The sequence below is a fragment of the Oncorhynchus masou genome, chromosome 15, assembly GCF_036934945.1.
Source record: "Oncorhynchus masou masou isolate Uvic2021 chromosome 15, UVic_Omas_1.1, whole genome shotgun sequence".
Lineage (NCBI taxonomy): Eukaryota > Metazoa > Chordata > Actinopteri > Salmoniformes > Salmonidae > Oncorhynchus > Oncorhynchus masou.
The window spans coordinates 22,005,915-22,032,130 of NC_088226.1; the positions used below are offsets into that span (position 1 = coordinate 22,005,915).

Here is a 26,216-nt window from a genome sequence, read left to right on the forward strand (position 1 = left end):
ATTCATTATATTCACCCATATCCAGCACTAATGTAATATTGTTGGAAATGTGCCGCCCTTACATAAAACTATACACTATTATTCACGAATAATAATAATAATAATAATAATGAAATGTAAAATGGTTTGGGTTGTGACTTTCCAAGGATCCCGAATAGCACTGACCGTAAAGAAATGGGACTCTACTGATTGGATATTTTGTGAAAAGTCGTAACCCGAAAACCAGGAAGTGCAGTGTGAAGGTTGGCGCAGTAGCAGCGTAAATATGGGGGTGAAAATCGAGGTGTTTCGTGTGAGTACATAGGTTTGTTTCATCATAATGTCATGATTAATAGCATACACGAGGGTACAGTTTGTCGTTTGTAAGGGATCCTAGCCGCAACAAGAAAAAAGACTGCACGCGAAACGCTCTATATTGTTGTAGAAATAGCTACACGCTGATCGTTACAGTAGCTAACTTGCTAGCTATCCAGCCAGGTGGTCACGTAACATCATCCTCGTCAACACTGAAGTTATTTTAGGGGACACACTCTTTTCACGCCACTTCGATAGTGATTTTCGTAGCAGTTTAGGAGAGCATTTTCGCTAAACCTTTTCCTAACCTTAACCCCCGTCTCCCAACCTGCAGTGTAAGTTCTCCTAAGTTAACCTGCTAGGAAAAAGTAGGGAAGTCAAACATTCAGGCTGCTACGCATGATTTGATTTGATCACTGAGGTCATGATTTGATCACTGACGTTTTTTTTTTCCGGAGTTCCCAATTGTTTTGAAAGCACCAACTGCATGATTGTTGTCTGATGACTGTAGTGGTCAATTATACACATCAATGTAGCGATCTATTATACTGACTAACATGTCTAACAAAGATATGATAGTTACTTGATGTTTATTTTGTCTGTGTTCCTTTGTGATCAGATGATGCTGTATTTGTCCTTCCCTGTAACCATGTTCTGGATCTCCAACCAAGCAGAGTACTTTGAAGAATATATTGTGAAGAGAAAGGTTAGTGTTATCTTGATTGGTTGGTTGATTGATTCATTTAGTTTATTTCATGATTAAAAGTACATAGAACTAAGGTTGCTTCAGCCGGAGACAACAGTCGTTCCGTTACATACATAATGTTGAGGTTAACACACAATAAAGCCCAATGGCTCATTCATTCAGTGCTTTTAAACATTTTATTAGATTGTGTAGACAGTCTGAGAAGGTTGACAGTACTGTCTGACAAACTAAAGCAAATTCTAACATTTTGTGTGTGACCATGTCATAAGTCGTTTTTATCTGTTGTTCATTAATGTTAAACTTTACTTTCCTCTTTCATGGTGATCTCTTCTACTACCTTCAGAGAGAGATTTTCCCCCCCGATGAGAAGATGCATGTGAGTGTGTGAATAATGTCATGTTATTACGCCAACAGTTAGACATTTTCTCTTGATTTAGGAACAATGAAGTATGACACATCAATGCCTACCAATAGTGACACTTTTGGAGGGTAAAGATTTAAGGAATATCCCACTCCCAATACAATTTAACATAATATTTTGTGTGGAATAACCTTTTAAGAACTGTTTTGATTTGGTGTTGGATTGAAGGACTGGGGATGTTTTATTTGTTGTCAATGTCTCTGTCTTCCATAATTGAAAATAAAATGAATAACTGTTTTGATTGACAATGGTAGATTATGACTGAACGATCTGTGTTACAGAGGAAAGAGCTGGAAGACTTCAAAGAGCGGATGCGAGACCGCAAGGAGCGGCGGCTACTGAAACGGATGGCCTTGGAGGAGGCTGAGGAGGAGTGAGGAGGACAGTGCAGAGAGACAATCGGAGGTGGACGATGTCCCCAATGCCCAATCAGCTGCCTGTTTTTGTTGTTCCACAGGAGGGGGGAGCAGTGTCACTGTCAGGCCCATGGGCTGGAACATGTGCTGCGTCACAAAAGGCACCCTATTACCTATTTAGTATACTACTTTGACCATGGCCCATAGGGCTCTGGTAAAACGTAGTGCACTGTATAGGATAACAGGTGCCATTTGGGGTTGGAGGATTTTGGATTTCGTGGAGTATGTAGGCTATGCTATACACCGTTTGGGAGGGTGTGCTTGAGGGGGACCTTCAAGTTACCCCTTTGAACCGAATAGTCTTGCTGAAAAGATTTTAATGAAATGCTTTATTTGACTGCAATCAAACTGACTTTATTGTTGATGATCTGCTCTGTGATGGTGTTGATGTAAAACATTGAGTGTGTATGATTGTCTCCAAAAAAATGTTTGATTGAAATTTGAGGACAGAAGCATATGGCTTGGAATATAATTTATTTTTAATTTTTAGAATACATGTCTTTTGTACATGGGTGTTTCAACATTGTTCTTCATTAAAGTTTAAATGTGTCTTTGCCTGTTTTTGTTTTTTTTGTGATGACCATTCTGGTTGAGAAACAGTATGATGTCACAAAGCCTCTGTGCTGTGATTTGGACCATGCTGTGACATGTCATTTTATGGCTGAGTCGTGTTCAGTTGGGAGAAATCATTTAGAATCTGGCAGGGACTAGCTGAAATCATCCAATGAGGACACATTTTTCGGTTCTGTCTTAAAATGTTTTGCTACGGTGTGCTCTAAAGAACACAACCCAGCCTACTGTATCTTCCATCTTATACATCAAGTTTTATAGGGGCCTCTGGAAACGGGACTATGGAGGCTAGTAGGCGGTTGGCAGCTCGCCTGCATACCATCACGGTGCTCGGGAAACACTTCTGGACGCACAACTTCTCCGTCTCCCTACTCTTGGATGAGCTGGGCAATGTGCCACAAGTCACAGGGTTGATTTTCTGCAAAGTTCGCTTACTTGATGGCTCCTTTACTGAGGAATCTCCAAGGTGAGGGGGGGGGGGGGGGGGTACAGCTGAAATATGGTGTTGTGTCACCAACTCTTGTGAGCAAGTGAGCTTTTAGTTGAATCGGTAGTCTTTCCTCGGTTCCTCAAGACATCCCACCTGAAAAAAATTAGAGGGAGGCAAGGACAGGCTGCATTAGAGGCGAACATCCAAGATTTGACGAAAGACTTAAGATTTACCCACAGTTACAGAAATACTATTATCAAGTTGTGTGTGTAACCCACAGACTGGAAGTCCTGCATAACTCAGTGCAATGGGGAAAGATGTTTGAATTTGAGTGCCAAACTGCAGTCAACAGCTTGTCTGGAGTCCTAGATGACTGCATGTGTAGATTGTCAGTTCGCAAGGTCAGCTAACTTATCATAAATCAGTCTCTCCCTGCAAAACAGTGTGATGTGTGTCCCAAATGTCTCCCTATATAGTGCACTACATGGGCATTAGGGTGTCATTTAGGATGCAACATGGCAATTGTTACTAAATGGAGTAACATTTGATAAAATATCCCATCTAGGTAAAACAGCATACATAAAATGAGGTGTGTTGTGTTTTGAATTTTATTCAAATGTACTGAAGGAAAGCAAAATGATGAAAAAGATTAAATAACCTGTTTTTCTCTTCATGCAGGACACAAAGGGAGGAAGGTCATACCAAAAGGTAAGTTTGAGAGGAGAGTAACCACTGTTCCACATGTTCATGGGCAAGCTCCCAACTTTTAGCATAGTAAGGGCTTGCTTACACTTATCCAGACCCTTTAGATTGGCAGACATGGAAGGTATAGATGCATGAAGGTTGTTTTTTTCTGTAGGGCATCCCTTTTTCTCACAACTTCAGTAATAATATCTCCTCAATTTCCATGTTACTAGGTGGGTTATGTCGACCTCAACCTGTCTGAGTATGCAGGCTCTGGGTATGTGACCCGGCACTGCCTCCTAGAGGGATATATGAACAAGGACAACAAGCTGGACAACTCCCTTCTCAAGGTCAGCCACAATTATTTAGGTCCAAATGGGACCCTACTCCCTTTATAGTGCACTCCTTTAGTGCACTACATGGGGAGAATAGGAGAAGTAGATAAGTCCTCAGACAACACTGCTTAAGTCATCGTGAAAGAACAAAAGGTAGGTGCTCTTAGAGAAATGGAAGTTTGCAGTTGGTGAGTACATTTTGTGAAAACAAAGTCTTGTAACAAAACCGATCCTGTATAACTTGCTGGATTCATTGGTTACCTGTCCAGGTGGGCCTACATATGCAGCTGCTCCAGGGAGACCCATGTTTCAGAGTGTGAGGACCTTATTAATAGCATTGATCAACTATTATTCACTGATACGGTATTATGGATACAATTTCACATAAACTATTACTATTCAACCATCTCTTCATTTATATTAATTTCCCAAATTTGATTACATTATGCTGATAAGTCTTTGTCACTCTCCTGTTTTGTGCTTTCCTCAGTCCTACCCAGCATTCACTGCCAAGTGGAACTTTATCATCTGAGAATGTTGAGCAGCCCAGAGAAAGCACCTCCAGTCACTCTGAGCCTGGTATGTGTGACCAGCCAGGGTTTGGACCTGTGCTACAAGACTGTCAACCTGCTGAGCTAAAGCCTAGGCATTCGTTCAGGAAAGCTAACACAACTCTTTAGGGCTTAGACTTGTGTGGTTAACCTAACAACCTCCGTTTAATATGTTTGTAGGCAAACACACCAACTCACAGAGATGCACCAATTCACTATCCTCATCAAACTGCAACCACCAAAGATCATTTGGCATTTGAAGTGAACCCCACAATGTTTTCAGGTTCCTCAGAGGACATCCTGAGAACCATGAGAAGGCAGCTGGTGATGAAGGGGGGGCTGCTGCTTGATGCCATGCCCAGTCAGAACCCAGAGGCACAGGAGAGGGCCAGAGTTGTCAGTCAGTTGACTCGGGTCGGGAACACACGGGTGGATGCCCAGGATGTGGTTGAACATCTCTGTCTAGAGAGCTTGGGCTCAGTATTTGAGCTCCCTCCTCCCATTGAAGGTGCTTTGAACTTGATGCTGGTTTCAAGAACACAGATGAATCCTAGACTATGTAGGATTAAAAGCATGACATACTACTCAATAGAGAGTGCTAATGCTTAGTATCTATATCTATTACAGAAGCTGGACTTGCACTCTTTGTTGGTCAGGATGGCACCACAACCCTTGGTGTCACTCATATACAGAACAGGTAGCCTATTGGAGATGGATCTCAACCGATCCTTGAATGTTGATTCTAATGAGATTCTGATTCTTAATTGGATTTCCAGTGATGCACAACTCTGTCTCAACAGGGACTCCCATGCTGGAAGTGTAGAGAATGTCATCATAATGAAATAAATACGATGAAATAAAGATGTTTCTCAACCAAACCACAAGAAAATCTTATTTTCTTTGCTCCTACCCTATACCAGAGACTTACTGTAAATGACAATGTTTTAATGCAAATTAACTCATGAAGAATATGAATAACACTTTAGTCAAATTGGAAACTCTTATTTACTTATTCATTTTGAGTGCATTTGAACACTTTCCTATCTTTAAAAAACGAAGCGGACATGACGTGGCGTGGATGTTATGTTTCCGTCAGGCAGTTAAAAAAAAAAAAAAAAAATCGACAACACGGAAGTGTCAAGATGGCCCCAAGCGGACTGAAGGCTGTAGTCGGAGAGAGTAAGTTAAGAAATGTGTCAATTTTATAACTCAAGTGTCTAGTGTTCGACGTTCTGCGGTCGAAATAGTGCCTTTTTGATTACCATCACGTTTTTAGTTTGTCACGAAAATGAATAACAGAAAACATCCAAACTGCCTGGCTAGCGATGCATATCATTCGCCACTCAAGCAAGTTGCTTCCGAGTAATGCCTGGCTATGGGATAAAGCTGTCTGTCATTAGGCTATTTAAAATGTAAATATTAAATGGGACTGGGAAAGGTATGCATCATCACTAGTAGTAGTATTTCAAGTAAGCTCTAAAACTTGTTTTGCTGACTTTAGAAAAGTTTGGTCATACGCACGTCCTTGAAAACAGGTGCTGGGCTAATGAACAATACTAGTAAAGAACAAGAAGGCCCGCACACTATTAAATATCCCAATTCACCGCTTTTTTTTGACGTTTCGATCCGAAACGGATCTTCGTCAGGTCAAACAAACAAACAAACTGAGTGCACACATACCAAAATATACACATCTCAACTCACCATTGTGGACATGACGCATGGTGGGTGCAAAAACAATTTGTTTATCGCTAATTTTATAACAATGAGATGGATACATGTCGTAGTTCCAGAAAATAATATCTATTTACAAAACGACCAAGTAGGTGACTTGGAAGGCAAGAAGAAATGGTCTGATATCAAACTCCTGGTTCAGACCTCTAAGAGACATGGTACACAAACGGTGGGTCCAATACAATTATCTTCTCATAGATTATCAGTATCTCCCCCCTCCTAGGAGTCTTAACAGGTTCGATGGCAATGTATCTCAAAGAGCTAATGTTGTGAAGAGCCACCACGTTGTCTAGAAAGGTACTACGTGGCACCGGTGGAATGTCAGACCTCACCACCATTTGACTGATGTTGGGAGTGTGTCTGAAGACTACCCACGGGGGTTCTTTAAACGTCTTTTCCAGTTGTGGATCAGTGCTCAAGATGTACCAGTTTTTATTAATGATGTGATCGAACTGTTTACCAAGTGGGGAGTATTGACGTAAGCATTGAATGCGTTGGTCAGGAGGCCGTGGAGGTTTGGGCGTGAGGCTTTCATCCTGGGTCATATTTTTACTGCGTTCCCTTGTGTTTTGCTTATTTTATTATGGAAGCTATGATGGGAACAATAGGTCAAGTTGGGTGTAGCTAGTTGATTGTGGGCTGCCTTGTGATCAACCATACATGTGAAGGAAGACAATGTGTACCTACTACCTGTGTAAGTTTATGTTCCTTTGCCTTTTACGACCCAGTTAGTTACTGTTTGACACTGGCCAACAAACACCATCTGAAAAAACATAGATCAATTGGGTCAACTTTAAGAGATCTCTGTCAAATATTGAACCAGGAAGGAAAAAAACAGATTCCAGAACCTAGACTACTGTTGTCTATTTCCAAATGTTTTGCCTCTTGCCAGGCCATCATTGTAAATAATAATTTGTTCTTAATTGACCCCCCCATGTAAACTAACTAAAATAAACACCTCTACTCATTCTGAGTTATTGGACACATTTCAGTTTTGTTACTGTAATATTTCATACTTCCTCTGTCTGTCTTTCGTCATCTCTTAAGAAATCCTGAATGGAGTTATCAAAAGTGTGAAGAAGGATGGAGAATGGAAGGTAATTGTAAAAAATGTTGAGCGTGGCTCTGAAAAGATCCATGTCAAAAGACATGTCTAATGATCAATTGAATATTAATTGATAACGCCCATCTGTTTGTCCAGGTGCTCATTGTGGACCACATCAGCATGCGAATCCTGTCCTCCTGCTGCAAGATGTCAGATATCATGGCAGAGGGGGTGACTAGTAAGTGTTGGGATGGGATGGCCAGTGGGCTAGACTAATTGTATTTGTCAATAACAATTTATTAGTTCAAGGGATACATCATTCTAAACGATGTTCAGAGTAGACCTGGGTTCAAACAGTATTTGTTTTCTTTCAAATACTTATGCTGCGCTCAACTGAGCTTGTCTGGTGCAATAGTCCCAAAAGTACAAAACCAACCCCTCCCACCTGGCACTTGAGACAGGCTCAATTAAACGCTATTTGAAAGAAGTAAATACTATTTGAACCCAGGTATGGGTCATAGTATGAGGAAGTGAGTGTCTGTGGAGGTGTTCTTCAGTTAGGATTGTACAGTCACTAACTGATCTTCCTTTTCCTCCTCCAGTTGTGGAGGACATCAACAAGCGCAGGGAACCCATCTCTAGCCTGGAGGCCATTTATCTGATCTCTCCTTCAGAGAAGGTGAGAAGTGTGTTTCCCCTGCCATTCCCCATTTCACTATGTCATCAACTACCATATCCTGTACTGCTGTAAAGTAATCTTTCATCTTCCTCTTTTTCTCTCTCTCACCTGTGTGTGTGTGTGGATGTTCTCAGTCGGTTCGTGCTCTCATCAATGACTTCAAAGAGATTGCTTTCACCTACAAAGCGGCACACATCTTCTTCACAGACAGTAAGACCATTTGTTTTAAATTGTTATAAAACTTCAAAACTGTACTCTTCCCTTGTCTGATACAAAAAATGTGGTGTCCTTCTGGTCATGTCTCTCTTGAAAGGAGATTCTAAATCTAATTGAGATTAACCTCGCAAAATGACAAAAAGCAGGAATATTTTGTTTAATAATACAATATAACTGTTGGTTTTGTGACAATCACCTATCCTGCAGACTGCCCAGATGCTCTTTTTGCTGAGATTGGGAGGTCCAGAGTTGCCAAAGTCATCAAGACTCTGAAGGAGATCAACGTGGCTTTCCTGCCATACGAGTCCCAGGTGGGTACCTACCTACCTACCTACCTACCTACCTACCTACCTACCTACCTACCTACCTACCTACCTACCCTACAGCACCTTCTTTGAACTTTGCTCAACTCTGGTCACATGGCCAAATTGCCAAAAGTCTCATCTTGCCCTCTCCCATTGAAAACAACACATTTTCTGGTAGTTTGATCACTCTAAGGAGTATCCAGTGAAAATGCCAAGTAATTGTCGTCTCTCGCTCTCTCTCCCTCACGCCCTTCCTCTCCCTTCTCTATTCTAGGTATTTTCCCTGGACGATCCCAGCTCCCTGCACTCATTCTACAGTCCAGTTGGAGAGGGGAATAAAGACAGAATGATGGAGACTCTGGCAGAGCAGATCGCCACCCTCTGTGACACCCTGAAGGAGTACCCTGCCATCCGCTACCGCAGGTACCTATACACACCATACCCTAACTTACAGACAGGTCTCATAAATACAGGCATGCAAGTGCTACCAGAGGTTTCAGTGGGAATTGGATGTTCATCTGATTAAATGGATACTTTTAGTCCTCCAGTAGTGGATGATGGTAGCAACACCCCAAATGATCGCGAATTAACACTTTTCAACATCTTTTTCAACGCTCATCACACAGGTCTTGCATACAGAGCCTGTCTTCAATGGTCTTTTTGCACATCTGTGTCTTTGCTCATTCAGTCGCAAGTCACCTCTCTCTCTCTCTCTCTCTCTCTCTCTCTCTCTCTCTCTCTCTCTCTCTCATTCTCTCCCTCCCTCTACCATAGCGGTCCTGAGGAGAATGCCAGGCTGGCTGAGGAGGTGTATCAGCGTCTGAACGCCCATAAAGCAGACAACCCCAGCATGGGAGAGGTGAGGAGACACCAACGCCTCGCCACCTCTCGCAATACACAACACTTCTTTACAGTACTAATAATACCATGTCTGCTTGGCTCAATGACCGTTCACTCCCTGAAAATACACTGCATTGAATGACTTCTATTGGCAACCATCAAATGCTTTGTCTCTATGATACTAGGCTAATGATATGATTATTGCAGCATTTTGAAAGTGTTACATCTATCGGAGTCTCTCATAGCTACTTCTACTTTCTCACTTGATTTCCTGTAAATTATATTTCACACTCTCTGCTGCTCGGCTACTTTTTCTCTCCTTTTCTGTCTTTCCTAGCTGGCATTTCATTAAAGCCTGTGTTGGACTTCTGAAGGCATGTATTAATTTGATATAATTTACCTTTCTGCTCTTATCCTCTCCATGGTCTCTCTGCCTCAGTACCCAGCACAGTAATACCATTTTCACACTATCGTGCAGAACTGTACTGGTTCGGATATATGTTTTTCACAACAAAATATCCACTTCGGTGGGTGCATAAGTGGTCCTGTACAGTGTGCAGTACAGTGTGAAATGGGTAATAGAATACACATGGCATAGATATTTTCTTGTTTTTGTGGTTGTACTTTTAGAAAAAATTGAATGTGTGAAAGGCTGGCGTGAAAATAAACTCTTCTGAATGGGTCAAGTCAAGTCTGATGGTGGCACTGACTAGGTGACTTGTTGGTAAAAACCTGTTACCCAAAAGCATTCCTGACATTCTATTGTAGAGCTTGAGGCAATATATTTGATATATAACAATATCCCCTGTCTGCCAAAGCATTGAAGGAGTTAACTGGTAATTAAAAAGTGACATTTTTAGGTATAATTTCTTGCCCTGACTGACGTGAGATGTTTCTACGCGTTTTCAGGGTCCTGACAAGGCCAGGTCACAGCTGTTGATTGTGGACCGTGGCTTTGACCCCATCTCTCCCATTCTGCATGAGCTGACTTTCCAGGCCATGGTCTATGACCTTCTGGACATCAAACAGGACATCTACAAGTAGGCTTAGTTTGGCAGCCTATTCCCAATATACTGCACTACTTTTGACCAAGGCCCATGATGACCATATGGAAAATGCTATACAAACACTCCTGACCTGCAAAACGATACTTCATTTCAGAATTGGTTAAGATATGTTAAGGGTCAGTTTTACATTTTGGTTAGTCGTGTGTACAGGTTAGGAGTATAACCTTTCTCCTACTACATTATTATTATTATTATTTGTGAATGTAGCTATATATAGTACTCATGTATAGTTACACATCATATCATGAGTAGAAGAAGGTATCTGTTATCCCTGTATAACGGTTGTTTTGTGTGCTCTAGTTATCAAACGATCCCTGTGCTATTGTGTGTTGTAGATATCAGACGACTGGGATCGGGGACTCGAAGGAGAAGGAGGTTCTCCTGGACGAAGACGACGATCTGTGGGTCCAGCTGAGACACATGCACATAGCTGATGTCACCAAGTAAGACAAACGCTCATCAAGATTACATACGACTAGTGTTTTTAACGATTCTAACCTCCACTAATAAGAGATGACATGATCCAGAGTTGGAGGTAAGTTTAGTGTTGTATTCAGGAAGTGAATTCTAAAAATTCATATCATGAATTCTCTTTCTTGATTTGAACACTGAATTGAACCCAACCCTGGGTTCAGATGTTGATGCTCTTTGTTCGTGTTCCAGGAAAGTGACGGAGCTGCTGCGTGTGTTCTGTGAGAGCAAGAGGATGTCCACTGATAAGGCCAATATCAAAGACCTGTCTCAGATGCTAAAGAAGATGCCACAGTACCAGAAGGAACTCAGCTTGGTGGGTATTCCTCGTCTTTCCATCTAAAATCAGTTGATTGGTTGAGACTGGCATTCATCTCTCCAGTGATCACCTACTGTCAGACTAAATGTCAACACATGTTCTATTCACATTTGGCAAAGATATGGGCCGTGTTCCAATGTCCATACGAGCAAACAGTAGGATTTTTACCTGCTACGCTGAAAGCTTAGTGCAAGTTACTTTATCCTATTGTTCTCAGGAGTGAGCTGCACGTTAAAAAAAGGTGGATTCTACACTCAAGGGGCCTGATTTAATTGAAATTAACAGGAGCGTATTACCCTCTGCAAATGTTACGCATCCGGTGTAGCAGGCCACGTATAATGCATGCCCAATACATTTTTTTCATTCTACTATGCCTTCAGAAAGTATTCACGCTCCTTGACTTTTTTCACATTTTGTTGTGTTACAGCCTGAATTTAAAATTGATTAAATTTCGAATTCTTTTTTTTGTTGTCACTGGCCTACTCACAATACCACAATGTCAAAGTGGAATTATGTTTTTTAGAAACTTTTACAAATGACTTAATAATGGAACGCTGAAATGTCTGAATTCAACCCCTTGGTTATGGCAAGCCTAAATAAATTCAGGAGTAAACATTTGCTTTGGTCACATAATAAGTTGCTTGGATTCACTCTGTGTAATGGTGTTTATCATGATTTTTGAATGACTACCTCATCTCTGTACCTCACACATGCAATTATCTGTCGAGCAGTGAATTTCAAACACAGATTCAACCACAAAGATCAGGGAAGTTATCCAATGCCTTGCATAAGAAAGGACACCTATTGGTAGATGGATTAATAAAAATACAGACATTGAATATCCCTTTGAGCATGGTGGTTATTAATTACCCTTTGAATGGTGTGTCAATACACCCAGTCACTACAGAAATACAGGCGTCCTTCCTAACTCAGTTGCCGGAGAGGAAGGAAACTGCTCAGTGATTTCACCATGTTAGAGTTTACTGGCTGTTTATAGGACAACTAGTGATGGCTCAACCCTTGTAGTTATACTCCACTATACTAACCTAATTGACAGAATGAAATGAAGGAAGCCTGTACAGAATAAAAATATTCCAAAACATGCATCCTGTTTGGAACAAGGCAGTAAATTATTACTGCAAAAAAAAATGGCAAACCAATTACCTTTTTTGTCCTGAATACAAAGTGTTATGTTTGGGGGAAATCCAATGCAACATATTAGTGAATACTACTCTCCATATTCTCATGCATAGTGGTGGCTGCATCATGTTATGGATATGCTTGTAATCTTTGTGTGATAAAAAAAAGGTTAAACTAGTCGGTTACAAACAAATTCTTATTTACAATGACTGCGTACTGGGGAACAGTGGGCTTAACGGCCTTGTTTAGGAGCAGAACGTCAGATTTTTGCCTTGTCAACTCGGGGATTCGATCCAGCAATCTTTCGGTTACTGGCCCAGCTGTAACCACTAGGCTACCTGCCACCTCATCTTTAAGGACTGTGGAATTTTTCAGGATAAAAAAAATTAATGGAATGGTGCTAAGCACAGGCAACATCCTAGAGGAAAAGCTGGTTCAGTCTGCTTTCCACCAGACACTGGTAGATGAATTCACCTTTCAGCAGGACAATAACCCAAAACACAAGTCCAAATCTGCACAGGAGTTGCTTACCAATAAGACCGTGAGCGTTCCTGAGTGGCCTGAGTTACAGTTTTGACTAATCTACATGGAACTCTATGTTAAGACCTGAAAATGGTTGTCTAGCAATGATCAACAACCAATTTGACAGGACTTAAAGAATTTAGAAAAGAATGGGCAAATGTTGCACAATCCATGTGTGGAAAGCTCTTCGAGACTTACCCAGAAAGACTATAATCACTGCTAAAGGTGCTTCTACAAATTATTGACTCACTCAGGGGTGTGAATGAGATACTGTGTTTAATTTTCCCTCAAATTTAAACAGTTCTAAAAACGTTTGATTGTGTCATGGGTGAGAACTGCAATTTAATCCATTTTGAATTCAGGCTGTAGCAACAAAGTGGAGTATTGTGATAGTGTTATGACATCAACTTTTAGAAGTTAATAAGTAATGTGTTTATTTTGATTTGCAGTACTCCACTCACCTGCACCTGGCTGAGGCCTGCATGAAGAAATTCAAAGCCTCTGTGGACAAGCTGTGTGAGGTGGAACAGGTCAGTGTTGCTACAAAACACAAGTCCCAAATGGCACCCTATTCTCTATATAGTGCAATACTTTTGACCAAGACCCATATGGATCTGATCACAAGTAGTGCACTATATAGGGAATAGGGTGGCGTCAAGCTCCCTCTCCCTCTCTTATGAAACCATATGCAAATGACCTGGCAGGTACACTCATGATACACCCAGGAGCATGCTTTTGATTCCCGGCAGTGTAAACACACCCTGGTTTTATTCAACCATTATTTAACCAGCAAGACCCTTGAGATGAATCATCTCTTTTTCAAGAGTGACCTATAGCATTTGAATGACATGTTTGTCAGTTCTTTGATTTTATATGTTTCTGTTCTGTGATAATAAAAAAAATCCCCCATCTTTTCTGACATCCTCTATCATTCTTTCTACACTGAAATGTTTATTTTCCCAAAGATATCCTCATCTTCCTTGTTTTTCTATGCGCCGACACGGTCGGCAGGTGGCTCCTGGCTTATGGGTTAAGCAGGCATTGTGTCAAGAAGCAGTGCGGTTGGGTTGTGTTTCGGAGAACGCACGGCTCTCAACCTTCGCCTCTCCCAAGTACGGCACAGTGTGCGGACAGGGATGAGACGAGACTACCACAAATTTGGGGTGAAAAGGGGGTAAAAAAAATAATGTAGTGCACTATATAGGGAATAGGGTGCCATTTGACATGCTACCATAGTGTGACGCTGTCTGGAGTCCTAGTGGGCATCCACTTCACTAATGTTGTGTAAAGGGCTTGAGACGAGACGTGTCGCACATCTCTATCAAGTGTCCCTCTCTGAACCTACAGTAATGTAATTTACTAGTCTTAAAGACCATTAATGTTGCCAGGCTGTTATTACTACTGGGAAACCCGTCCATCCAGAAATCTTACACCATCTTACACCAAGACATCGCAGACTAGAACCCCTTTCCCTTCCTGGTTCCCAGAGTAGCTCCTACTTTCTCCCTCAACACATTTACCCCGTCCCAAATGGCACCCAAGTCCCTATTTAGTGCATGACTAATAGCGTGCCATTTGGGACGCATGCGTTGTTTTGATCTTAATGATTCTAATAGCGCCGCTCGGGTTTGTTTCCTAGTCTTTAACATGGTAGGTTTAGTGGTGGTAGGTTTAGTGGTCACTTGAGACGTACCCAGCATGTTCAGAAGTGAGGTAATCCGGGTCTGATTGTGGGACGAGGATCTGCAGTGTTAATGCACTGATGTGTGACGGATGCCGATGGGGGGGGGACCTAAATGCATCATTCTCTGAGTGGTGTTGTCGATTTGTTGTTTTCCCCCGTATGTTTCCCAGGATCTGGCCATGGGGACTGATGTAGATGGAGAGCCCCTGAAGGATGCCATGAAGAGCATCGTCCCGGTACTCCTCAACACCGACATTGACCCCTACGACAAGATCCGCATCATTCTGCTCTATGTCTTCCACAAGAAGAAGGGTAGGTCAACATAATTGTCCTGGCTGCATGATCTCAATGTGTTTGCTTTCTGTCAATGCATGGTCAAGATACACACAGCAGGTGCAGCAATATGAGCGTTTCTAATATGATAGGACACAGCTACTCTCCACCTGACTGCTATTGAAATTCTAGCTTTCCTGAACAGCTCTATGAGATCAATTGACTTGATCACATTTTTTTGGTGTGTGTACAGTAGGGCAAAAAAGTATTTAGTCAGCCACCAATTGTGCAAGTTCTCCCACTTAAAAAGATGAGAGGCTTGTAATTTTCATCGTAGGTACACTTCAACTATGACAGACAAAATTAGGTGAAAGAAATCCAGAAAATCACATTGTAGGTTTTTTAATTAATTTATTTGCAAATTATGGTAGAAAATAAGTATTTGGTCACCTACAAACAAGCAAGATTTCTGGCTCTCACAGACCTGTAACCTCTTCTTTAAGAGGCCCCTCTGTCCTCCACTCGTTACCTGTATTAATGGCACCTGTTTGAACTTGTTATCAGTATAAAAGACACCTGTCCACAACCTCAAGCAGTCACATTCCAAACTCCACTATGGCCAAGACCGAAGAGCTGTCAAAGGACACCAGAAACAACATTTTAGACCTGCACCAGGCTGGGAAGACTGAATCTGCAATAGGTAAGCAGCTTGGTTTGAAGAAATCAACTGTGGGAGCAATTATTAGGAAATGGAAGACATACAAGACCACTGATAATCTCCCTCGATCTGGGGCTCAGCGAAAGATCTCACCCCGTGGGGTCAAAATGATCCCAAGAACAGTGAGCAAAAATCCCAGAACCACACGGGGGGACTTAGTGAATGACCTGCAGAGAGCTGGGACCAAAGTAACAAAGCCTACCATCAGTAACACACTACGCCGCCAGGGACTCAAATCCTGCAGTGCCAGACATGTCCCCCTGCTTAAGCCAGTACATGTCCAGGCCCGTCTGAAGTTTGCTAGAAAGGATTTCAATGATCCAGAAGAAGATTGGGAGAATGTCATATGGTCAGATGAAACCAAAATAGAACTTTTGGTTAAAAACTCAACTTGTCGTGTTTGGAGGACAAAGAATGCTGAGTTGCATCCAAAGAACACCATACCTACTGTGAAGCATGGGGGTGGAAACATCATGCTTTGGGGCTGTTTTTCTGCAAAGGGACCAGGACGACTGATCCGTGTAAAGGAAAGAATGAATGGGACCATGTATCGTGAGATTTTGAGTGAAAACCTCCTTCCATCAGCAAGGGCATTGAAGATGAAACGTGGCTGGGTCTTTCAGTATGACAATGATCCCAAACACACTGCCCGGGCAACTAAGGAGTGGCTTCGTAAGAAGCATTTCAAGGTCCTGGAGTGGCATAGCCAGTCTCCAGATCTCAACCCCATAGAAAATCTTTGGAGGGAGTTGAAAGTCCGTGTTGCCCAGCAACCGCCCAAAACATCACTGCTCTAGAGGAGATCTGCATGGATGAACGGGCCAAAATACCAGCAACAGTGTGTGAAAACCTTGTGAAGACTTACAGAAAACGTTTGACCTCTGTCATTGCCAACAAAGGGTATATAACAAAGTATTGAGAAACTTTTGTTATTGACCAAATACTTATTTTCCACCATAATTTGCAAATAAATAAATTTAAAATCCTACAATGTGATTTTCTGGATTTTTTTTTTTCATAATTTTGTCTGTCATAGTTGAAGTGTACCTATGATGAAAATTACAGGCCTCATCTTTTTAAGTGGGAGAACTTTTGGTGGGAGAACTTTTTAGTCAGCCACAATTGGTGGCTGACTAAATACTTTTTTGCCCCACTGTATATGTTTGTGGATGTTGGCCTGCGGAGCAGATGGTGGTCTTTAAGTTGAGCGCTTGGCTTTACTCTGTAAATGATGGTCTCTCTAAGCATATATGATGTGGTTACTGTTGATACTTGGGGGATGACAATAAGCTAGCTTAGGAAGCCGTTTTGATTAGGCTAACTTAATGAGTCATTACGTTCTGCAGCTCTACTCTGTATAACGGTGGTCTCGTCACACACAGGCATTGGAGAGGAGAACCTGACCAAGTTAATCCAGCATGCCAACGTGCAGGCAAACAGCAATATCATCACCAACCTACAGCACCTGGGCTGCCCCGTCATTGCTGGGGTCAGTAGGGCTCTGTCTGTCCGTCTCTCCGCCGCTCTCTCTCGCTCTCACGTTTTTTGGGCTGAACAAATGCCTCTTTACAGTGAAGCCTTTTTTTCCCCTTGTTATATTTTGAAGTGTGTGAAATGTTGTGTTTCAGGCTCTCAATGCAGGGAAAACACTGCCTGAGAAGAAAGAGCGCAAGGAGAGTACGTACCAGCTCTCCCGATGGACACCCACCATCAAAGACGTGATGGAGGTATGGAGGCGGACAAGGATAGACAGTGTGGTTTGAGGAAGTTGGACCTGCTTTGAAATGGGCCTGGGGCTTTCCCACCCAGACCCGACCCTTTCACGAACTGACCCGGGACAACTAGACCCGTTCCATATAGACTTGGTCAGATCCAGGTCCGATCCGAGTGCAGGAAACAGCAGAAAAGTACATTTTTAAGATACTTTATTAACCGGAGCTGATAAAGCATGAGAGGTGCCGCTCTAGCAGGGACCGTGCTGTTTGTGTACTGTGAGAGTGAGGGAGGAACACCAAGCAGACTCGTGCTATTTATTTCATTTTTATTTTATTTAACTTGGCCAGTCAGTTAAGAACAAATTCGTATTTACAATGATGGCCTAGGAACAGTGGGTTAACTGCCTTGTTCAGGGGCAGAACAACAGATTTCTACCTTGTCAGCTCGGGGATTCGATCTAGAAACCTTTCGGTTACTGGCCCAACGCGCTAACCACTAGGCTTCCTGCCACCCCATATACCCGTGACAATAATATCAGATAAGACCGTGACACTTTTTTTGAATTCTGGATCGGGTCTCCGGTATTATGGTACAGGTGGATCCGTCAACAGCTGACTGACGACAGGACGGTTGGTCATCAGTGCAGTTGAGTCCGTTTCGGCGATAACATGGACTCTAAACAAAGTGATTTAACTTTGTTGCTCCTTGTTGAAACAAGCAACTAAAACACCCCCCACAATGCAGTAGCACACAGAAATAGATTGACTAGAAGTGGCTTGGAACATATAACCCTGGCAATTTGACTGGTAAACTCATGGGTACACTCGCAATGGCACCCTAATATAGACCCAATCGGTATTAGATAGAGAGGCGCGACCCTGCCCGTCTGTGGGGAAGACAACCTGTGGTTACCCCAGTGGCTCACAGCAAAAACTTGACCTTTTTCAACCACAGTTTCCTTGTTTTAGTCAATTACAAAACTACATTTTAAGAAAAGTACATGTGTGAAGATGACTTTTCAACATTGCCTGCTCTCTGGCCTTATCACGACTTAGAAAAACGTAAGGCTTCCCAGATCCCCCTTTTCTGTCATGACGATGTTAGCTCGCAGCCACTTGAGTGAGTGCTACCTACCGACCGGAACATTAAGCTTGCCAAGGCCAACAACACAAACAAACGGACTATACAAGTAGTGAGTAGAGTTCCAAACGGACTGTACTTAACAAGTTAAATGTGTTACCTGTGATGTTTTCCACACACGTAGCTATGTGTAGCCTACTTGGACCTCTACTTGGACATCTTCCTACTTGGACATCGCCTGAAGCCACAAGGTTCTTCTCACGGGCTCTGTTTCCCTACGTGGGAGCACTGCAACCATAGATCAGGATTTTTGACCTGGCTACATGTACATTGAACAACACAGCAGATTTTCTGCATGTTTTGTTGTTTCTGTATAACAAAAGAAAATCTATGATGAAGTTGCCTCTTACAATGCGAATCAACAGGAAATAATGTTGTTTTTCCCCAACTTGTGGGTGTGGTCGAGAGGAATTCCTTATTACATGAAAACCGACTGGGACTATTGTGAGGCATTTGGCTAGCAAATTACTGTCATCCAGAAATTCCAAGTCTGACCAACCATGACTGTCTATTTTTCCAGAATGCCATAGAGGACAAGCTGGACAAGAAGCAGTGGCCATTCATCTCTGAGCCTGCCCCCATTAACACCATGCAGACGACTGTCAGGTGTGTATACTCTATACATCACTTGGAGGGGGGAGAAGGGGCATGGCCTTATCGGATGCAGATGGGTCACATACGTTAACACTTTAATCTCAGATGTAATCTTTAAAATAGAGCATTGGCGTAGTTAAGTGGGCCGGAGAGGTGAAAAGTTAATTGACCCAAGGTGCCATTAGACAGCCTGTGAATAATCTACCAGGAGTTATTTTTAGTTTGTTGATATTGTTTGTTGGTGTTGTACAGTGCATTTGGCAAGTATTCAGACCCCTTGACTTTTTCCACATTTTGTTACGTTTCAGCCTTAATATAATGTTGTTTTTTTCCTTTATTTAACTAGGCAAGTCAGTTGAGAACAAATTCGTATTTTCAATGACTTGCCTAGGAACAGTGGGTTAACTGCCTTGTTCAGGGGCACAGATTTTTACCTTGTTAGCTCAGGGATTTGGTCTTGCAACATTTTGGTTACTAGTCCAACACTCCAACCACTAGGCTACCTGTCCCCCAATATCAATTATTTTTAAATCCTCATCAATCTACACACAATACCCCATAAGGACAAAGCAAAACCAGGTTTTTGAAATGTTTGCTAATTTATATATGTTTTTTGTAAAATAATTATATAAGTATTCAGACCTTTTACTATTATACTCGAAATTGAGCTCAGGTGCATCCTGTTTCCATTGATCATCCTTGATGTTTCTACAACTTCATTTGAGTCCACCTGTGGTAAATTTGATTGATTGGACATGACATGGAAAGGCACACACCTGTCTATATATACACCAGTGTATGTGAGAGGACAAACCAAGCCATGAAGTTGAAGGAATTGAAGAGAAGAGAGAGGGAGAACCTTCCGAAAGGACAACCATCTCTGCAGCACTCCACCAATCAGGTATTTATGGTAGAGTGGCCAGACGGAAGCCACTCCTCAGTAAAAGGCACATGACAGCCCGCTTGGAGTTTGCCAAAGGCACCTAAAGGACACAGACCAAGAGAAACAAGATTCTCTGGTCTGATGAAACCAAGATTGAACACTTTGTCCTGAATGCCAAGTGTCATGTCTGGAGGCAACCTGGCACCCAAAGGTGAAGCATGGTGGTGGCAGCATCATGCTGTGGGGAGGTTTTTCAGTGGCAGGGACTGGGAACCTAGTCAGGATTGGGGGAAAGATGAACAGAGCAAAGTACAGAGCGAGCATTGATGTAAACCTGCTCAGGACCTCAGACTGGGGCAACAGTCCACCTTCCAACAGGACAACGACACTAAGCACACTGCCAAGACAAGGTAGGAGTGGCTTCGGGACCAGTCTCTGAATGTGCTTTAGTGGCCCAGCCAGAGTCCGGACTTGAAAATATGATATTTCAGGTTTTATATATATCTTGAAAATATGATATTTCAGGTTTTATATATATAATTACACTTTTGGTAACATTTCTAAATTGTTTTTTCTTCGTCCTTATATGGTATTGTGTGTGTGTAAACAATTTCATCCATTTTAGAATAAGGCTGTAACGTAACAAAATGTGGAGAAAGTCAAGAGATCTGAATACTTTCCGAATGCACTGTATAAAAGCTCATGTGAATGCACTTCCGGGCTTGGTAATCTGTGTGTTTACTAATTAATGGACAATGCAGTGGTGTCCCAAATGGCACCTTATTCCCTCTATATAGTGCACTACCTTTGACCAGAGCCCTGGTTGAAAGTTGTGCGCCATATATAGAATAGGGTGCCATTTGGGACGTACACAGACTTCCTTGTTCAGAGCAAAGCTCTTTTTGAGGCCAGGGTTTAAATTCTTGATAAAACCTTTCTATACACAGGCGTATCACCATGGCTGTGTCCGAAATGGCACACTATTCCCTTTTATGGTGTCCTACTTTGGACCAGGACCCATGGGGCATTGGTCAAAAGTAGAACACTATGTAAAATGGGGTCCCATTTGGGACGCACACATGAAGAAATATGTTATATAGCAAGGACATCAACAGCTTAATGGAATACAAACGTGTTCACATCTGGAGATGTAACTATAAACATGTCAACATCCGGTAGCTGTTCTTTTAGCTTATAACTATATCCCCTGTGCTTTTGTTCTCATCCCACTGATGTTGTGCATTAGCCTACAGTACCAGACCCATACTCATTCTACATTGTAGAATAGTGAAGACATCAAAACTATGAAATGACACATATGGAATCAAGTAGTAACCAAAAAAATGTTAAACAAATCAAAATATATTTCATACTTGAGATTCTTCAAAGTAGTCACCCTTTGCCTTGATGACAGATTTGCACACTCTTGGCATTCTTTCAACCAACTTCACCTGGAATGCTTTTCCAACAGTCTTGAAGGAGTTCCCACATATGCTGAGCACTTGTTGGCTGCTTTTCCTTCACTCTGCGGTCCGACTCATCCCAAACCATCTCAATTTACTTGAGGTCGGGTGATTGTGAAGGCCAGGTTCATCACTCTTCTCAATGGTCAAATTCCCCTTACAGAGCCTGGAGGTGTGTTGGGTCATTGTCTTGTTGAAAAACAAACGATAGTCCCACTAAGCGCAAACCAGATGGTGTATCGCTGCAGAATGCTGTGGTAGTTTCTTGGCAGAAATTCGACCATGAAGGCCTGATTCACGCAGTCTCCTCTGAACAGTTGATGTTGAGATGTCTGCTACTTGAACTCTGAAGCATTTGAGCTGCCATTTCTGAGGCAGGTAACTAATGATCTTATCCTCTGCAGCAGAGGTAACTCTGGGTCTTCCTTTCCTGTGGCTGTCTCCACGAGAGCCAGTTCCATCATAGTGCTTGATGGTTTCTGCGACTGCACTTGAAGAAATTGTAAAAATATTTTAATATTCCAGATTGACTGACCCATGTCTTCAAGTATTGATGGACTGTCGTTTCTCTTGCTTATTTGAGCTGTTATTGCCATAATATGGACTGTATCTTTTACCAAATAGGCCTATCTTCTGTATACCACCCCTATCTTATCACAACACGACTAATTGGCTTAAACGCATTAAGAAGGAAAGAAATTCTACAAATTAACTTTTAACAAGGCACACCTGTTAATTGAAATGCTTTCCAGGTGACTACCTCATGAAGCTGGTTGAGAGAATGCCAAGAGTGTGCAAAGTTGTCAAGGCAAAGGGTGGCTACTTTGAAGAATCTCAAATATAAATAATAGTTGTTGTTTTTTTATTTCAAAAAAACCTTGAATGAGTAGGTGTCTGGTACTGTATATGTTGATCATATTTAATATATCCCCATCACACCCCTTCATCTTGGATTATTCACATAGTACATCTACATAGCCCTTCGTTGATTATCCCATACATATGATAGACTGTAATATACTATGTTCTATTTAATTCTGTGCATTATCCATGGTCGACCATCTTGTCAAATCATATTATCTTGAGGCTTTATACCACCCACGGTATCTATTATATAATCAGAAAATTTAGTGTGATAATTTACACCATAACCATGTATTGATTTAAGATCCATAATTGTTGGTAATGGACATATAATTATGGTCATTGGAGAACAACATAATTACTAATGTACAGTACATCACAGGAGGCTGGTGAGTGGAGTGAATGGAATTTTATCAAACACATTAAAAACAATTGTATCGTTCCATGTATCCCGTTTGAGCCATTTACTATGAACCCCACCCTTTCCATTTAAAGTGCCACCAGCCACCATCGATGTACATGTTTTATTTTACCGCAGCAAATCATTTCTACATAATTAGAAATGTACATGTTTTATTATGTTTGTATCATACTGCAGCAGTGCTCGGTTCGGACAATGGCACAAGAACAAGTCTCCAACAGAGTATCGTTCCGGCCCTCGGCTCATCATCTTCATGATCGGAGGCGTGTCCCACTCTGAGATGCGCTCCGCCTACGAGGTCACTCGAGCTACCGACGGAAAATGGGAGGTCCTGATTGGTAGGAACACAATAGTTCGACTCAAACTTAATACTGTACACGTTTGTATTTTATTTAACCTTATCTTTAACCAGGCATGCCAGTTGAGTTTTTATTTTATTTACAATGACGACACACCATGTACCCTCGTTTGGAATTCCCCTGCTGGTGGCACGAAAAGATCCTACAGTGCCTTCAGAAAGTATTCACACCCCTTGACTTGTTACAGCCTGAATAGATTACATGGATTTTTTTTTCTCTCTGGACACAATACCCTATAATGACAAGGTGAAAAACACATTTTCAGACATTTTTGCAAATGTATTTGAAAGTGAAATGTATAGAAATATCAAATTTACGTAGGTATTCACACGCCTGAGTCAATACTTTGAAGAAGCACCTTACACCTCTGGGTATGTCTCTCTAAGAGCTTTCTATACCTGGATTGTGCAACATTTGTCCACTTATTCTTTTCTAAATTATTTCAGCTCTGTCAAATTGGTTGTTGATCATTGCTCAACAACCAAACCATTTTCAGGCCTTGCCATAGATTTTCAATTAGATTTAAGTGAAAACTGTAACTCGGCCACTCAGGAACATTCACTGTCTTGGTAAGCAACGCCAGTGTAGATTATCCCTTGTGTTTTAGGTTATTGTCCTGCTGTCAAGTTGAAACAGACTGAACCAGGTTTTACACTAGGATTTTGCCTCCTGTTAGCTCCATTCCCTTTATTTTTTATTCTGAGAAACACCTCAGTCCTGAACTATTGCAAGCAATACCCATAACATGATGCAGCCACAACTATGCTTGAAAATATGGAGTGTGGTACTCTGTAATATGTTGTATTGGATTTTCCCCCAAACAACACTATATTCAAGACCAAAAGTGAATTGCTTTGCCACATTTTTTGCAACATTAATTTAGTGCCTCGTTGTAAACAGGATGCATGATTTGGAATATTTGTATTCTGTACAGGCTTCCTTCTTTTCACTGTGTCACTCTGTCTAGGTTAGTATTTTGGAGCAACTATACTGAACAAAAATATAAACGCAACATGTTGGTCCCATATTTCATGAGTTGAAATAGAAGATCCCATAAATTTTCCATATGCACAAAAAGGTTATTTTGCTTACATTTTGTGCACAAATTTGTTTACATCCCTGTTAGTGAGCATTTCTCGTTTGCCAAGATGATCCATCCACCTGACAGGTGTGGCATATCAAGAAGCTGATTAAACAGCATGATCATTACACAGGAGTGCCTTGTGCTTGGGACAATAAAATGCCACTAATATGCAGTTTTTTTTTGTTTTTTTTTACCAATAGGTGCCTTTCTTTGCAAGGCATTGGAAAACTTCCCTGGTCATTTTGGTTGAATCTGTGTTTGAAATTCACTGCTTGAATGAGGGACTTTAAAGATAATTGTATGTGTGAGGTACAGAGATGAGGTAGTCATTAAAGAAATAATGTTAAACACTATTGCACACAGTGAGACCATGCAACTTATTATGTGACTTGTATAGCGCATTTTTACTCCTGAACTTATTTAGGCTTTCCATAACAAATTGTTTGAATACTTGACTCAAGACATTTCAGCTTAAATGTTTTTATTAATTTGTAAGCATTTCAAAAAACAATTCCACTTTGACATTATGTAGTGTGTGTGTGTGTGTGTGTGTGTGTGTGTGTGTGTGTAGGCCAGTGACAACAAATCTCTGAATTCAGGCTGTAACAACAAAATGTGGGAAAAGTCAATACTTTCTGAAGGCACTGTATATCCCCCAGAGTCTGTCTGTCTCCATACATTTTCATCATGAATCTTCACAATGAATGTAAGCGTCTTTGGGATTCAGAAAAGCGCCATATAATTAGTATTAATACTCCTGTGTTGTCGTTTCCGCTCCTCTCTATAGGTTCGTCTCACATTGTCACTCCCACCAGCTTCCTAAATGACCTGAAGAAGCTGGATCTGGTTTAAACTCCTGAAAACTAGATACAACTCTCCCTTCTCTCCTCAGGCCTGGTAGGGAGATGGTCTGAGTCTGCTGGGAGAATGTCTCTGAACACAAACCTCGATTCAAATTGCTCTTGTTTTGAGGGTTTTGATTTAAGCCTGCTGAGAGTGCCAGATTAGTGGTGTTTGCACTTTTTAGGACTATTCCAGTGGTTCTATTGGATTAGGCAAGTTCAATTAAGCACAGTTAAAAAATAAAACAAATATTATTTGAACCCAGGTTTGCTGTTAATGGAGGGGTTCATCATGAGATGCTTGAGTACTCGTCTGTTGCAGGGTTTGAGATGACTAAAACGAAGTGCCTTTTTTTAAGATGTAGTCATTAAAGGACAGTATCTTATGATTCTCAATATTTTATTGAATTTTCTTATTTGAATTATGCTTGAATTAAAACAAATTATGTACATATTAATGTAATGCTGTGATGGACATTTTTTGCTCTGAATATTTAATTAAACAGTCCTTTATGTTATGAAGATGATTTGAATCTGTCTTCTACTGTAATTGAGTTACAAATATGGGCTGCATATCAACATTCTAAAGTGGCTTCCTCTCCTTTTGTCCTCACTGCTGATGAATGAAATTGTATAAAGAGCAGTGGCCTCTTTAGACTATTGAGATGGAACCTGTGTTGGGACCATTAAATACTTGTGTGCCTTTCCTGAGTTACATTTGTTTTCATCTGTCTAAATGTCTTTACTACTGTAGTGTCTTTCTCTGAAATCATGCACTTTCATAATAATATATGTTTTATAAAGGAATGGATGATGTGTGGTTGTTGGGGCCTTTGATATCTTTGTATTTTAGTCCAAATTATGAATAAACAAAATGCATTTTTCTCTTTGTCATATGTTCTTGTTGCCATGAGAATGCCAAGAGAATCCCTGGTGTTGAAGCCAGGAGAAATCAACATAGTACTAGTCTGGGTACCGGGTGCAGATTCAGCCTGGGAAAACACTTTCAGTTTTGATTATTTTTAGTCCTGGACTAGGCATAATCTGTGTCTGGGAAACCGTTCCTATTTTGATTGTATACATGAATTCTAATGTCCATTTCTATGGCAATAAAGCATGCGTTTATGTATTGTAGCATGCATTCTAATTTCTATGGCTTTCACAATCGATGCTGAATGTCTTTGTTTAATGTAATTGATATTGACCACCAGCCTGTTTAGGATTGGAGTTTAATTACTTGTGCATCCTTATCCTCACTTCTTAAATACTGCATTATGTCTGTCCAAATAGCAAATATTTGTCCCACTTAAAAAAAGTGTTTTAATGTGTATAGATGTTGAGCATAAACACCACATGGATGCTTCACATGTCATTTATAGCGTTTCATATTAGATAATGGGGATATAACAGGCCGCTTCATCTGGCATTTT

At 41.2% G+C, this 26,216-nt stretch overlaps 3 protein-coding genes across 4 annotated transcripts; all 3 read left to right on the forward strand.

The window, feature by feature from the left end:
- The first annotated feature begins 195 nt into the window (after positions 1 to 195).
- LOC135555898 (protein PET100 homolog, mitochondrial) lies at positions 196 to 2,387 on the forward strand. The gene is made up of 4 exons (XM_064988707.1): positions 196 to 292; positions 914 to 1,000; positions 1,344 to 1,376; positions 1,703 to 2,387. The coding sequence occupies exons 1-4, from the start codon at positions 266 to 268 to the stop codon at positions 1,796 to 1,798; spliced, it is 243 nt and encodes an 80-aa protein (XP_064844779.1). The 5' UTR covers positions 196 to 265; the 3' UTR covers positions 1,799 to 2,387.
- A 141-nt stretch (positions 2,388 to 2,528) lies between these two features.
- Positions 2,529 to 5,108, forward strand: LOC135555895 (EEIG family member 2-like). Its single transcript, XM_064988701.1, has 8 exons — positions 2,529 to 2,873; positions 3,118 to 3,238; positions 3,516 to 3,545; positions 3,755 to 3,871; positions 4,126 to 4,172; positions 4,347 to 4,435; positions 4,691 to 4,915; positions 5,035 to 5,108. The coding sequence occupies exons 1-8, from the start codon at positions 2,689 to 2,691 to the stop codon at positions 5,106 to 5,108; spliced, it is 888 nt and encodes a 295-aa protein (XP_064844773.1). The 5' UTR covers positions 2,529 to 2,688.
- A 411-nt stretch (positions 5,109 to 5,519) lies between these two features.
- On the forward strand, positions 5,520 to 25,669 carry stxbp2 (syntaxin binding protein 2). 2 transcript variants are annotated; one of them, XM_064988678.1, is made up of 18 exons: positions 5,520 to 5,586; positions 7,189 to 7,238; positions 7,343 to 7,424; positions 7,789 to 7,865; positions 8,000 to 8,075; positions 8,289 to 8,392; positions 8,661 to 8,809; positions 9,161 to 9,245; positions 10,136 to 10,266; positions 10,629 to 10,736; positions 10,957 to 11,080; positions 13,195 to 13,275; positions 14,600 to 14,741; positions 16,803 to 16,909; positions 17,049 to 17,147; positions 18,797 to 18,882; positions 22,679 to 22,839; positions 24,732 to 25,669. In XM_064988678.1, the coding sequence occupies exons 1-18, from the start codon at positions 5,550 to 5,552 to the stop codon at positions 24,794 to 24,796; spliced, it is 1,764 nt and encodes a 587-aa protein (XP_064844750.1). In that variant the 5' UTR covers positions 5,520 to 5,549; the 3' UTR covers positions 24,797 to 25,669. The 2 variants fall into 2 exon arrangements, with proteins under 2 accessions (XP_064844750.1, XP_064844751.1); XM_064988679.1 differs by having other exon boundaries at positions 22,682 to 22,839.
- Positions 25,670 to 26,216: the final 547 nt, after the last annotated feature.